Raw genomic sequence first — 14,983 nt, forward strand, 5'->3', positions numbered from 1 at the left:
TGATGGCTACAGTAGATGCATTATCCCTCTGTTGACAGCTTGTTGTGAGGCATAATAAGCTTGTTTGCTCCCCAATTGAAATAAACCAAATATGCATCTAGGGGTTATAAAATGGCCACTGAGCTGCACTGTGACATCAGCTGAAAGAAAGTTATGCTTTTTAGTGTTTCTTCCTTTTTGGTATTGGTTGTTTGGTAAATGAAAATCCAAGGCCAATTAATTTTACAATCACTAAAACTGAAATGAAGACAACTAGTCATAATTTAGCAATTGGCAAAGGTTTCAATACAGCTTATTATAAAACACGACAGCAAGATGCGTTCTGGTTACCATGGCAACATCACTGTGAAATAGGTAAATTCATAAACAACTGATGCTGTGGGGAAGCAGCCAAACAAGCAATGAAACCATGTGAGTGAAAGCAAGAGGATGAATCATCTGACAAGTCTTTCCTCTGTCCCTCTAGTCTCCTCTAGTCTCATCTCACTGTAGTTCTCTCAATGCTTATAAGCTCAAGGTCAAATGGGAGAACGAAGAGGCCTTGAGGTGTCAAGGAAAGACTTGATTGAGATTGGATCTCTGTGCGTGGGTCGATGGATGAGTGTTGAATGTCAATGCTCAATGGTCCAGGGGTAGGCTCAGGTGACAGAGGTGTGTGTTTCTCTATTGGTACGGTAATATCTAGGGATGTACGATATTATCGGCCGATATTGGCATTAAAATGTGATATCGGAAATTATCGGTATCGGTTTAAAAAAGAAATATATATATATATATATACAGGTGCAGCTCAATAAATTAGAATACCTGCATATATCGGCATCGGTTGATATCGGTATCGGAAATTAAGAGTTGGACAATCGGTATCGGTAAAAAAGCCAATATCGAACATCCCTAGTAATATCACATCTCAGACTAAGCTCTGCATCACAGCTAGCAATAAATAGTAGCCTACTGACTAGGGGTGTAACAATGCATCAATCCTAAGGTGACGATTCAACTGCATCGATTTGAAAATGTTAGAATCGGTTAGAATTGTAGCAAAATATATTTTTTTCCCATCAATGAATCAGTTCCCCCAGACACATTTGTGTATTCAACATCTTTTGGAAAATTAACTGATCGAAAATGTATCGAATCACATCGTGGTCAAATGAAGAGATTTCATGATGCATTGAATCATTGCCTGAAGAATCGTAATCTAATCGAATCGTTGTGGGGTCAAATATTTACATCCCTACTACTGACTAAAGGCCAAAATGGTAGAGACAAAGGTTTACCTAGGGGCTTTATACTAGATGCTAATAATTCCCCAGAGTAGCCCTTATTTTCTAAAAGGCCCCTTGAAAGTATTGACTGGAGGCCAAACAGAAAGATGCCACTTCATCTAGGGCCCTTTGGAGTCTATACTAGCTAAGAAGCCTTTGGATCAGATACACACCAGGCAGTGTTCAGCTTTTATAAGAGATAAACTTTATTTTGTTTCCACATTTGTGTAATTATTCCTATACATCCTTCACACAGCTCACATAAAATCGTTTGTAAATTTACACAGAGAATGTGTGCGTGTCAAATTGCAAGGCCTAACCTCTTCCTAAGCAAAGAACAATACCAACAATAACAAAAGGCTGATATATATAATTTAGAGTCAAAGAATGAGGTAACAATTCACAGTACAAATCCTTCAAGTTTTCAATTTTTTTTATCTTAAGAACTTAAAACCTGCAGTAATTCTCAAATTCATAAAAGTTGTCTTTTTTTTGGAATCGGTAAGAAAACAAAAAAACAAAACAGAAAAAAGCACTTTTACAAATCGGTTAAAATCCTTAGATATCTCCCCTTCTTTGATATTGTAAGAAAAAAAAATAACAGACTGATATTCCCTTCTAGAAAAAGCCTACAGTAGGTGCGTTTGGTTTTTATGTCTCCTGTGCTAAAAGAAGGAGTAGTGAGGGACGGGGTAGGCGGGCATTTTCATGACAGGCAACAGAAGCATTCTCTTGGGCAAACCTAGAGAGGGGAGACACGAGAAGAGCACAGTGCCGTGTGAGTCCAGGGCAAAACATAGAAACCAAGCGCTGCTTCTACTTACTGATCTACCACACTACACTACAAGTATGTCCTGTTCACATAGCCTGTGTACATGTACTAGACCAGGGGCCAAGTAGGGCCCTTCCTTACATTATTTTTGGACCTCCAAAGGGTTCTAGAGAGTGCAATGATTCCAGATTTGGTCTGTTTAAGTGAATCTTCAGGAGTGATTTTACAATAACTTGATTATTACAAGGAATAAACACATTGACAGAGGACCCAAGATATTGTCATTCATTTGTAAAATCATCCATTTGAGATGTTCTGGTCCAGTCCTTTGGCCTGCGGCCCTCTACCCATGTTACCCTTTGACTCTCGGTCCTCCACCTCAAAGGGTGTCCCTGCCTGCACTAGACAAACAGCTCCGAAAAAGGTTAGTAGAGAGGAATGTGCGTGAATGACAGCCTAGGCGGGAGAGAGAGAGAGAGAGAGAGAGAGAGAGGAATGATTGAGAGGGACTTAAACAGAGGCTAAATTGAAAGGAATGAAAACAGCCCTTTAGAGAGAGGAGTGGAGTGGGAGGAGCCATGTTATGTCAATGAAGTTCCTATATTGTTAAAACAAATACAAATAAAAAGGTTCTGTGTTGCCTGTGTTCTAGAATGCGTGGTAAATAATGGAATATTCCGTAAAAAGGTTCTGGAATCACATCACCATATAAACATGTTCTATGTAGTGCTGTCAGGCGATTAAAAAAATTAATCTAATTAATTACAGGATTTGTAATTAATTAATCTAATTAATCGCATTTTAATCGCATAACCATTTTATGCCTGATATTCTATATTATATAATCATATTTCAAATTGCATGTGTCCGGATGGCAGAATTCAGTACTGTATCTACAAAACCTTCTGTTTAATCATCTTCCATCTATTAATTTGCTTAGATTTTTCAGGTCTGGTCAATTTGAGCATGGTGTTATTCACAGTCAAAGATACAAAAAAATTTATTGATATTCTCATTTGGTTCATTACAATTTACTCAAAATAAAATTTTCATTCAATCAATCACCGCGCAGATTGATTGATTGAATGAAAATGTTATTAACAGATTGCAGAATGGGTACAATACAGTACGGCACACAATTGTTAAGGGGATGCAGACCAGGGTGCAACTTGCACCGTGCAATCCATTCTTTGTGGATCTAGCCCACAGTATTTCTGACACTGGGAATACATTCCCTGAGATTCATAGATGTCCCTAGAATCAGATACCAAGAACATGCAAATGGACCATATTAAAAAATGTAAAAGTCTGTAAATGTGTATTCTACATTCTTATGGAATGGATGAGATACAAAAAAAATCATAAAAAAAAAAAAAAAAAAAATGTAATTAATTTGGAGTTAATTTTCATAACGCGATAATTTGATGTGTAATTAATTAATCTAATTAACGCGATAAACTGACAGCCCTAGTTCTATGTATAATTTCCGTGGAATGTTCTAAAGCGTGTTTAAAGGTTCTAAATGTGGTCTGTGTTCTGTTGCGTTCGGCACATCCTGTAGAACATGCTATTGGACGTTCCCCCGGCATTGTGTCGCCAAGAGTGTTGTAATTATGTGATCTCCCAGTGTGTTGTTGTGGACCTACTGTACTGTATGTAGTAATCCCAAAGCAGCAATGGGAGCCCAGTAGACCCAAGAGGTCACAGATCAAATAACGACAGCAGTGGTCTCCAACCTTTCCCCCTTCAGGCCCCATTACACACCCTTCATCATTTTCTTTTTACCGTGTACCCCATATACACCCCCTCCCCAAGCTGTAGACAGACTCTTAAAGGGATATTTCACTTTATTAGAACATGTCAAGTTTCAGCAGTCTTACCTCTATGCAACTACATCTACTAGTAAGCTAGCGGCCACTGCTGTCCCTGTTGTCAAGACTACAATTTCTCCCAGGTGTCCGGCTCCTAATTCACTTCCATTCATTTTGGGGACCTAGTCTGAATATTATACTTCTAAAAGTATAATAAAATTACTGCTGTGCAGATTTCAGATTTCAATAAGACAGACAATTCTGTGTCAACGGTACATGTTTGTTTTGGCAGTTGATGGCAAAGGTTTGGCAGTCAGGTTTTATAAAAAATAAAAGCAGATCCAGTCAACTTGTAGGTTTGAGTGCGCTGTGTATCTTTGCCCTTCATGTTCAGGAGTGGGTACCATGGTTATATGCTACAGTACCTTGCTAGAAGAAATATTCTAGACATTCTGTGAAAAGTTGATAATTGGTCAAACTACACCTCAAGTGAGAAATAGTTCCTTTACTGATCATTTTAAAATGGCAACATTTTAGCTTAAAAATGTTAAAAGTACCCTTGACTAAGACAAATATATTACACAGAATAATATTGCTGTAGAGTTTGTTTATACTTCAAAAGTATTATATTTAGGCTAGACTTGGTCCTCAAAATTTATAGAAGTGAATGAGGAGCCCGACACCTGGGAGGAATGGTGCTGTTGACAGTGGACAACAGGGACAGCAGTGGTCACTAATGTACTTGTAGATTACCTTAAATAAGGTAAGACTGCAGATGTTTGACAAATTAAGTAAATATCCCTTTAAGTTGCCTCTTTCAGGCATGCACTCATCACTGAAGCCAGTGAATGTCAGGGCAAGCTCAATCTCATTATTCTACTAGAGATTACATTCGAATAAGGTTGGATACCCTTAACCTCTTAAACCTGAGCCCTATCCGCCAAATCCGCACCAAAGTAAATGGAAGATTTCTCCACTTCTACAAGGTCCATTTGCATGTTATTGGTATCTAGGGACATCTATGGATCTCATGGAATGTAATCCCAGTGTCAGAAATATTGTGTCTATTACTAGGCTTGCTTAAATTGTGATGAAACAAAGGATAATATGAATTATGATTTTTCTTTGCATCTTTGACAGTGAATAACACCATGCTAAAAATGACCAGACATGTAAAAACTGCCACTGAGTTCGTTCAGTACCTTCTTGAGATCACGTGTACAAAATATCTAAGGAAATGAATAAAGGAAAGATGATTAAACAGAATGTTTTGTAGATACCAGGGATTAAAGCAAAAATCTCCTGACTAAACTTTTTTTCAGGCCAAGTCATATTCTTATTTTAACCTCCACTGTATTTTTAATAGCGTTAGCGTTTTAAGGGAGCCTACCAAGGCCCTGCTCCGGAAGGTTGGGGATCTCACCCTCAACATTGACGGCTGCTCCATCTCCCCATCCCCTAAGGTCCGCAACCTGGGCGTTATCCTGGACTCCACCCTTTCCTATCAATCCCATGTAAATTCCCTCACCAAATCCGCCTTCTTTCACCTCCGAAACATTTCCAGACTCCGACCATCACTTTCCGACACCACAGCTGAGACCCTCATCCACGCCTTCGTCACCTCCCGCCTGGACTACTGCAACGGGGTCCTGTCCGGGGTCCCAAGCAAAACCCTGGACAGGCTCCAGTATGTTCAAAATTCAGCTGCCAGGGTTCTAACCCGCACCAAACCCTGGCAGCACATCACCCCCATCCTCATCCAGCTCCACTGGCTCCCCATCAAATCCCGCATCACCTACAAAACCCTCCTGCTCACCTACAAATCCCTTCACGCCCTGGCACCTCAGTACCTCACTGACCTCCTCCACCCCTACACTCAGTCACGGCCCCTGCGATCCACGGACACTGGTCAGCTCTCCATCCCCCGAACCAGACTGCGGACGTTCGGGGACAGAGCTTTCAGTGTGGCAGCTCCCACCCTCTGGAACTCCCTCCCCGCAGAACTCCGCACCACCCCAACTCTGGACTCATTTAAAAAACTGCTCAAAACCCACCTCTTCAACCTGGCCTTCAACCCCTAACTTTCTCACTTTATATGTATGTGTTGTGTCTGTCCACTATGTTTGTTGACTTGTTATCTCCCCCCCCCCCCCCCTTATGTAAAGCGACCTTGGGTCCTCTGAAAGGCGCTATATAAAACGAAGTATTATTATTATTATTACTTGTTTCGGTTTCGTCGATAATCCAATGTACAGTTACCACCCCCCCCCCCCCCACCCCCCGACCTCCTCCAATGTAACAGTTTCTTCGTCAAATGTATATACTCTCTTTTTTAGACTCTTATTGTATCACAAACAATACTGTATTTGTAAATCTGGTATGTCATAAATGTATAGATGTAGCAGTATTGTCTATCTGTATGTCATGTGTGTCATATATGTTATGATGAATTGAAAATGGGGGAAAGACGAAAGTCTTTCTCTGGTCTGTATCCCCTTAACAATTGTGTGTATTGAGCTGTACGGTATTGTACCCATTCTGCAATCTGTTAATAACAATCAATCAATCAATCAATCAATATTTAACAGATTGCAGAATGGGTACAATACAGTATGGCTCAATACACACAATTGTTAAGGGGATGCAAACCAGAGAAATACGTTTGTCTTGTTTACATCAGGGTCCCCCATTTTCAATTCATAGTGACATTTATGACATACACAACATTTATGGCATAGGGACATACATGACATACTACAGGTATATAGTAATGTTACATTTGTGACATATACGATATGCAAATATACAGTACTGTTACCCATAGATCCTAACAGAGAATATATACATATGATGGGGAGGAGACTGTACATTAGGAGGGGGTGGGTGGGTGCGAGAAAAAATATACATACGGTGGGGAGAGAATATATACATACGGTGGGGAGGAGACTGTCTACAGATACACCTGTGTGATGTTGCTACGGAGTTAAGCTAATAAAGGATACTCACAACCACAGCAGAGGACTCACATATTTGTACTGTGAAGTAACATGACAGTGACAAATGTGCCGTTTCTGTTTTTCTTTTTGACATAGTTGCGGAACACGGAACAAGTTAAAAACTCACCACTGCAGCCCCCAGTAGCCTAGGCCCTAGCCAGTCTCTTCAAACTTCCACTCGAAACTTTCTTTTATTAGGTGGTCCCGCTCATCCTTTTCGTCTGAGAACACCGCAGTGGGTTTTCTTTTACTCCTTCCATTAACGTTATTATGCTAACGTTAGCTAATCGGTATAGCAGGCGTGCGTAACGTTAGTGCAAGCAGGTGGTGGATGTGTAGATTCCCGCGGGGTGCGTCATCTCAAAACATCTCCTGACTAAACTTTTTTTTTCCAGGCAAAGTCATTCTTATTTTAACCTCCACTGTATATGTATATTTAATAGCGTTAGCTAAAAGAAAAAGAAAGACAACCCGTATCAGAGTCTGACAGCACAATTACATTTTCATATAACAGGCTGAGACTCACCGGTAGAGCCGTGGCGCCTCCGCTAACCCTCAATCTGTATGCATCTACAAATCATATTATACCAGGTAGCTAATTGACGGGAAATCCGTCTGAAGACGGAACGCTTTAATGCCTGAGATACAGTACTGAATTCTGCCATCCGGACCCATGCAATTTGAAATATTATTATAGAATATAGAATATGAGGGCGGTTAGGTGGCCGAGCGGAGATTGCGTTCGTCACCAGCCCCGGAGCTGTGAGCTGGATTCGCCTGTTCGAATCCAGCTCACAGCTCCGGGGTTGTCACCAGCTTGGCTGGCCGTCTGCACTAATACAATTGGCTGTATTAGAGGGTGGGAGAAGCTGGCGGGGTGGGTCCGGGTCGTTGTAAACAGCGACTCCTACAGTTCGGTCGGGGCGCCTGCTAAGCGCGGATAGGACTCGAGGGGGATAGTGTGGTCCTCCCACACGCTACGCCCTCTCGATGAGAATCCGCGCTGCCAGGTGAAAAGAAGCGGTGATTGGCTGGACGTGTGTCGGAGGAAGCACGTGGTAGCCTCCACTCTCCCAGATGATCTGACTGTGGGGGGTAAGTGCGCAGCGACCAGGAAGGGACTGGGAATTGGCATACGACTAACATTGGGATGGGAGAAAATCGGAGGAAAATGGAGGGGGAAAAAGACAAAAAAAAAAAAAAAAAAAAATATATATAGAATATGAGGCCTATAAATTACCTTATTATAGCGATGTTGCACATCTATGGATCGGGACAATCTACTGTATTTACAGTCCGCTTTTTATTTTTGAAACTGATTTCAACAGGGATGGTTGCTAAATGTTCACAGAAGGGAGACAAACTAACTGCGCTCCAAACTATGCCAATAACGTTCAGTTTTGTGGTATATAATCCAGAGAAATAAGATAAATAAACAATAATAATCAGGAAGTAGTTTGTAGTTTTTCGAAATTCCAACACTCATTGAAAGCCCCGTCTTTCCTTCATCATAATGACTACATCAAAATGGCCGCTCGGATTTATTTCCGGTCGAAATTCGCGATCTATTGAACTATTCCTAAACTCATATTTCATTAATAACACTTTAACCTATTGGTAAACAAACGTATTGCTGAAAATATACACTATGACTGCTGTTGTGACATGGGTATGATGTTTACTGTTGGATACATTTGAAAAGAAAAACAAACATTATGTCATACAGTCTAGAGAGAATGATTTATGATGTGATGTCATTTGCGGTCCGGTACAGTTGAGCTGCGCTGAGCTCAACTGAAGGCTTGAAACACCAGTGCCGTCCCAGCCCTGCGCCGAGCTCAACTGAAGGCTTGAAACACCAGTGCCGTGCCATCCCAGCCCTGAGCTCAACTGAAGGCTTGAAACACCAGTGCCGTGCCATCCCAGCCCTGAGCTCAACTGAAGGCTTGAAACTAAGGCTGTCAAAGTTAATGGGGTATTAACGCAAAATTGGTTGTAGGTGTCTTTGTTGGCCAGTCATGATCTTTGCTATATTGACTATAAGATAAAGGGGCCAGCCTCCACTGTCAACAGAAACGGTAGAACGAGAAGACTCATTTCACTTTGTAATGGTAACACAGGCATAAATGCATACTGGGAGTAATGCTAGCTAGCTGCTGCTCTTGAAGTGTGTTTTTCTGTCTTCAGGATGTTTGTATCAGATGAGAGTGAACAGAGGGTGCTAGTATTGCCCTGGAGCGTCTGTTCTAGTACCAAACAAGAGGCTTTGAGTCCTAGCTCAGGGGCATCTCATCAACTCCCACACAAGGATGTTGCATATTTCAAACTCGCCTGCTGAGAGGAAAACCTTTACTTTGCTATTTGTGCAAGAACAAATTATATTTAAGTTTGTCCTTCAGTTTCCCTAAAATGCCTTTTTTTTTGGCTATTCAAAATGCTGACTTTGCCTGTAAAGGCATAAGCCGTAAGAGTGGTGGTGGACTGGGGAGACCCAGTGACTGAAATCAAACACCCCAATGCCAATTCTAAGTCCCAGCTCCGCTATAAAGAGAAGAGGGGCGTTTCATGTTGAGGACTGAGGTCTCAGGGGTGCAACTAAATGTGTGTGTAAGGCCCAGTCTCCCAGAGAACACAAGACCCATTCAAACACCCCAGGACTCTGGGCCGGATAGAGGGGCCTCCCAATGCCATGCACACACACTGCACAATGACAGGTCTGTTGAGGTAAGAGTGTGTGTGTGTGTGTGTGTGTGTGTGTGTGTGTGTGTGAGAGACAATTTTTCACGTAAGAGTTGTATTTGTAGAGACATTCTATGCAGTTAACTCTTTCCATCCAGAGACACACTACGTATGTTGTGCTGTTGAAGCACTGGTATAGAACCCTGCTGTGTTTACACACATTTAGTTCAATGATAAATGGACTTCATCCAAAAGTGCTTTGCAATTTATACCTCACATTCACTCACACATTCACACACCGGCGGTGGAGGCAACCATGCTCATCTGGAGCAGTTAGGGGTTAGTGTCTTGCTCAAGGACACTTTGACACGCTGCGGGGAGGAGCCGGAATCGAACCAGGAACCTTCTGATTACCATACGACCGCTCTACCTCCTGAGCTACTGTCTGCTCATGGACACGCTAGCACTGCCATCAGATAACAACCTGAGATCTCCCCAAATGTCAGCTTTTCAGGAATTGAGAACAACATCCATGTCTTCAGGTTGAAGTGTGCATGTTTAAAAGTTATGCAATGTATTTTTAATAGGTTTCATGGGTGTTGGTGCAGGAAATCTCCCGCTCAACCATAAAATAAAACCTAAAGGTTGAACCTGTAATGCCATCAAACATCGACTTGGTATTGCACTTTGTTAATTTTGTTTGTCTTGGTCTGATGTGTGGATGTGAATTTCTTCAGACCCCTCTTAATTGGCAGAGTCTGAGGTTACTACTTACATACAATGTAATGTAATGTAAGTATGTTAATGAGGTCTTCCCTCGGACAGGCTAGTGTTGTGCTGTGTTCGCTGTGAGAGCCTGGGATCAGGTTTAGCGCTGCTAAAAGGAGGCAATGAGAGCCCTGTGGGGCTGGGTCACACCAGAGCCACTTCAAGCTGGCACAGCCTGCCTGGCATAGCACTGGGCATGGCTAGCTATCGTAGGAACTCACACTATGTGTCCTGTTAATGATGATGATGATGATGATGATGAGGCCAGAGGAAACTGCACAATCCAGATTTGTTTTACCGTCTACATTCTGGGTATATTCATTAATGTCCTTAACCTGTTAAGCCCTATTTTCTGAAAATCCGCCTAAAAATACATACCTAAGTAAATGGAAGATTGCTCCACGTTTACAAGGTCCATTTGCATGTTATTGGTATCTAGGGACATCTATGGATCTCATGGAATGTATTTCCAGTGTCAGAAAGATTGATTTATGACGTGATGTCATTTTGGGTCCGGTACCAGACCTGTCGGGATTAAGAGCAGGGAAAGTGATCAGTTCTTGTGCTTTTTACAGTCTTGACAGCAGTGACAGACATGTACAGTATGTAGACAGGCTAGCTAACAGGCTAACATGACAGGCCAGCCATAAGGATAAGCTGGTCAGGAAGGCCAGTAAGGCTGATCCCGAATGTTCGAACGTTCGTTCGTTACGTTTACATTCGAATTCTAAATAAAATTTTGAATTTAACATTTTTAATACATTTAAAAAAAAATTTAAATACATTTTTTTAAATGTATTTTATGTGTCTATTCATTCAGTTTAAACCAATTGGGTTTTTCTTCACAGTTGCAGATAAAGATTAGGCTACACTAATATTATAGTATTAAAAAAAACTGCTAAGTTATATTCATTAAAGAAAGTTGATTTAATAAAAAAGAAAGACTAATTTAATCAGATTAATCACTTTATTCAAATTGAGGATTTAGTTTGAGGATATAAAAAAATATATATATATATTTTTTTTAAATAAAATTTAGTTTAAATTAAAAACGAAGGTTCGAACGTTCGTTCGAAAAACCCTGACGAAGTTCGAATCCCAAAAACAGGCTTAGAGACAGCCTTAAAGGCCAGTAGTGTGGTTGGGGTGGAGCTGGACTCTCTAGCGAGGGTGGCGGAGAGGAGGGGCCTTGCTAAGCTCCAGGCCATCAGGGAAAACCCCTCCCACCCACTATACACAGACTTGGCTGACAGGAGGAGCATGTTCAGTGCTAGGCTAACACTCCCTAAATGTAGCACTGAACGACACATGAAGTCCTTCATTCTGACAGCCATCAGACTCACTGAGCACAGAGTGACAGTTACCATCTTCCTGGACATTTACTTTTGAAACAACACTGTGCAATATTACACTTACTGTAGACTTCTGTATATTTTTACTGTATATTTTTTACTGTATATCTTATTCTATTATTATTCTTATTCTTATGCAATTTGTTTTGTTATTCTTATTCGTGACTTTGTTCTGTCTAAATGTTTAATGAGAGCGATTTGTAGTGTATTTCTATTCTATTCTATACAAACAAACAAACAAACAAACAAACAAACAAACAAACAAACAAACAGATGTTTCAGTTTAGATGCACTGACTAAATATCTAATTATCTCATCTAAATGGTTTGGCTTGAGTTAATTAGAGGGTGAGACGTGTTGAGTTAAGTAGAGGGTGAGATGTGTTGAGTTAAGTAGAGGGTGAGACGTGTTGAGTTAAGTAGAGGGTGAGACGTGTTGAGTTAAGTAGAGGGTGAGACGTGTTGAGTTAATTAGAGGGTGAGACGTGTTGAGTTAAGTAGAGGGTGAGACGTGTTGAGTTAAGTAGAGGGTGAGACGTGTTGAGTTAAGTAGAGGGTGAGACGTGTTGAGTTAAGTAGAGGGTGAGACGTGTTGAGTTAAGTAGAGGGTGAGACGGGTTGAGTTAAGTAGAGGGTGAGACGTGTTGAGTTAAGTAGAGGGTGAGAAGTGTTGAGTTAAGTAGAGGGTGAGACGTGTTGAGTTAAGTAGAGGGTGAGACGTGTTGAGTTAAGTAGAGGGTGAGAAGTGTTGAGTTAAGTAGAGGGTGAGACGTGTTGAGTTAAGTAGAGGGTGAGACGTGTTGAGTTAAGTAGAGGGTGAGACGTGTACCCTTTGTGGGGGCATGTTAATCTGTATCTTTTCTATTCAGGTGTCTATCAAATGACTGTGCATGTGTGTGTGTGTGTGTGTGTGTGTGTGTGCGTGTGTGTGTGTGTGTGTGTCTGTGAACTGATTTTGACTTGTTTATCAGAGTTGGCAGGTGGAGACAGAAAGTATAACTTGACTGACCGAATAACAAGTCCAATCACAAGAGATGCGGAGGAAGAAGAACCAACATGTTCAGCCCGCTCAAGACTTGGGCAGCATGCTGCCCAAGAAACACTATTTGGTTTAGAGAAAAGGAGGCAGGAGTGACAGAAGGAGGGAGAGAATCGGAAGGAAGAGGGGGAGGAGCTAATGGAATAAATATTACGTCGACCCCGCCGGGGTCAGTTTAGTCATTTCCCAAAATATGATGAAGGTTGGAAGAAATAGAGCAGGACGAGGACGGGGTGAGTAGAGGAAGGTTAAAGAAAGTGTAGTTGAAGAGGAGCCTACCTGTCTGTTAAAGCAGCTCAGAGACACTCACCTTTGATACAGTAAATAACGCTCGACTGATTTTAAATCTCAGGAAGGGCAGCTCTTGTCCCTCGATGTTAACCCTACAGGCTCTGGTGCTGGTGCTGTGAGTTCCACACAGACATATAGAACCACATCCCAGACCTGAGCGAGGTTCAAGCCATCTATAAAGTCTCGGGCACATCGGGCAAAGAGACGAGAATATCGGACTGTGAATACAAATATCTACCTCTGCAAATATCACTACACCACCGGTGCGAGGGGAGGAGGGAGGGATGGATGGAAGGAGGGAGGTAATGGAGGTGTACATACCGTAAGCAGGAGCAGCTGCAGCAGGACTGTATCCATACGGCGACCCGAAGCCTGAAGGGAGGAGAGGGTACAGACACACGCTGTGAGGAGCATCACTTTACAACACACACACACACACATACACACACAGTAACACAGGGCAAGCAGGGGAATACGTTGGAGATACAAACTGTTTGGAACTCAACATCTGTTCATACACGTGTCACACACACAACTGGGTGCCCGTCAGAGGGGACAGCTGCTCTGGGTCTACTGCGTGATAAATGATCAGTCAGTCAGTTATGTCTCACATGGTGGTGGTACTCAGGTGAGCCATGCTGACGCACACTAACCCACGTTTACACACAGGAACGCACACACATACACACACACATCTACCTGGTGAAAGGTATCCAGGTGTGGCTGCACTGACGAAGGGTCCTCTGGCCAGGGCTGCTCTTCCTCTCCCTCTGGCTACCTGGGCTGCTACTGCTGAGGCGGCTGCTGCTGCTGCCAGAGCTCCTTTATTCTGGAGTGAGGAACACAGAGAGAGGAACACAGGGAGGAACACAGTGAGGAACACAGAGAGGAACATCTAAACCTGTGACAACAGTGTTCCTCTATAGAAATCATCTGTATTGATCATCAGGGCTGCAACTAATGACTGTTTTAATTATTGAAACAATTAATCAAATGAAAACGGAAATGTACTGTATGCATCAAGTGTTTTAAACAAAAACCTGTTTAACCTAAGATTTATAATACGGGCTGTCACGCACCTCGCGCGCACTTTGCCCTCGTCTGTCGGCTCCGGGCTGCGTTTTCGCCGATCAACCAACACATTGTTGGAAAGTTGAATTTGCCGCCTTTCGATCAGCACCTCACTCAAGCTATTGCATGATTCCATTCTCCAGTTACAAGACGAAACATCCGGCGAGCGTCATTTGACAAGCCGTTCGGACGAGTGACCACATCCGGTTGTCGAACTGTCGACCACAACAGTCCTGAACTGACCGCTGATGGCAAAAATGATTGACCACCGTTGTAGCCAAGTAGTGTCTGCTCCGAAAGCGATCCCAGATGGGCGCTGAGAGTGGGGGAAGGTGACACAAGAAGACGAAGAAGTCCATTGTTTTGATGAGAGCCTCTAAATGAATGGGAGCAGATGGCCATTTTGGATAATCACGCTGAATTATTGCCAGCACACACATTACAAAAACCATTGTAAAACATTCATTTTCCGTGGGATCTTTTATAAACTTTGGACCTGTACTACATAAGAATTCAGGCTATGGAACCGTTATGTTTTCCAGCTCCTACCTCTCAGCTGGAACTTAAAAACAGGCATCTGGCAACCAGTAAAAAGAAATGTGAGTACACAACTTTTACTTCAGTGTGTTCAAACCTCTGTTACTCTATTTCATTAGCACTCAAAGTGATTTATCTTGCTTTTCGTGCTATAAGTATAAAGTATAATAAATCGCAAATTACTTTTATGCAATCGTCAAGGCCCATTTGCATGTTCTTGGTATCTAGGGACATCTATGGACCTCAGGGAATGTCTTGTGTCTGTTACTATGCTTGAGTAAATTGTAATGAACCAAAGGAGAATATAAATTATTATTATTTTATAAAGAAATTATAATCTTTGATGGTGAATAACACCATGCTAACATTGACCAGGCATGAAAAATTCAGCTCATTCAGC

The 14,983-nt window shown here is 41.9% G+C and overlaps 1 protein-coding gene across 2 annotated transcripts in view; it reads right to left on the reverse strand.

Annotated features, from left to right (window-relative positions):
* Positions 1 to 1,450: 1,450 nt before the first annotated feature.
* The window catches only part of strbp (spermatid perinuclear RNA binding protein), a 141,910-nt gene continuing 128,377 nt past the window's right edge, over positions 1,451 to 14,983 (reverse strand). For both annotated transcript variants that reach the window (XM_084324535.1, XM_084324534.1), the window contains 3 exons: positions 13,675 to 13,804; positions 13,297 to 13,347; positions 1,451 to 2,010 (listed from right to left, as the gene is read on the reverse strand). In XM_084324535.1, the coding sequence (XP_084180661.1) occupies positions 1,934 to 2,010; positions 13,297 to 13,347; positions 13,675 to 13,804 (258 nt within the window). In that variant the 3' untranslated portion in view covers positions 1,451 to 1,933. The remainder of the gene's footprint in view (positions 2,011 to 13,296; positions 13,348 to 13,674; positions 13,805 to 14,983) is intronic.

The sequence above is a fragment of the Notolepis coatsorum genome, assembly GCF_963971535.1.
Source record: "Notolepis coatsorum genome assembly, chromosome: 11".
NCBI lineage: Eukaryota > Metazoa > Chordata > Actinopteri > Aulopiformes > Paralepididae > Notolepis > Notolepis coatsorum.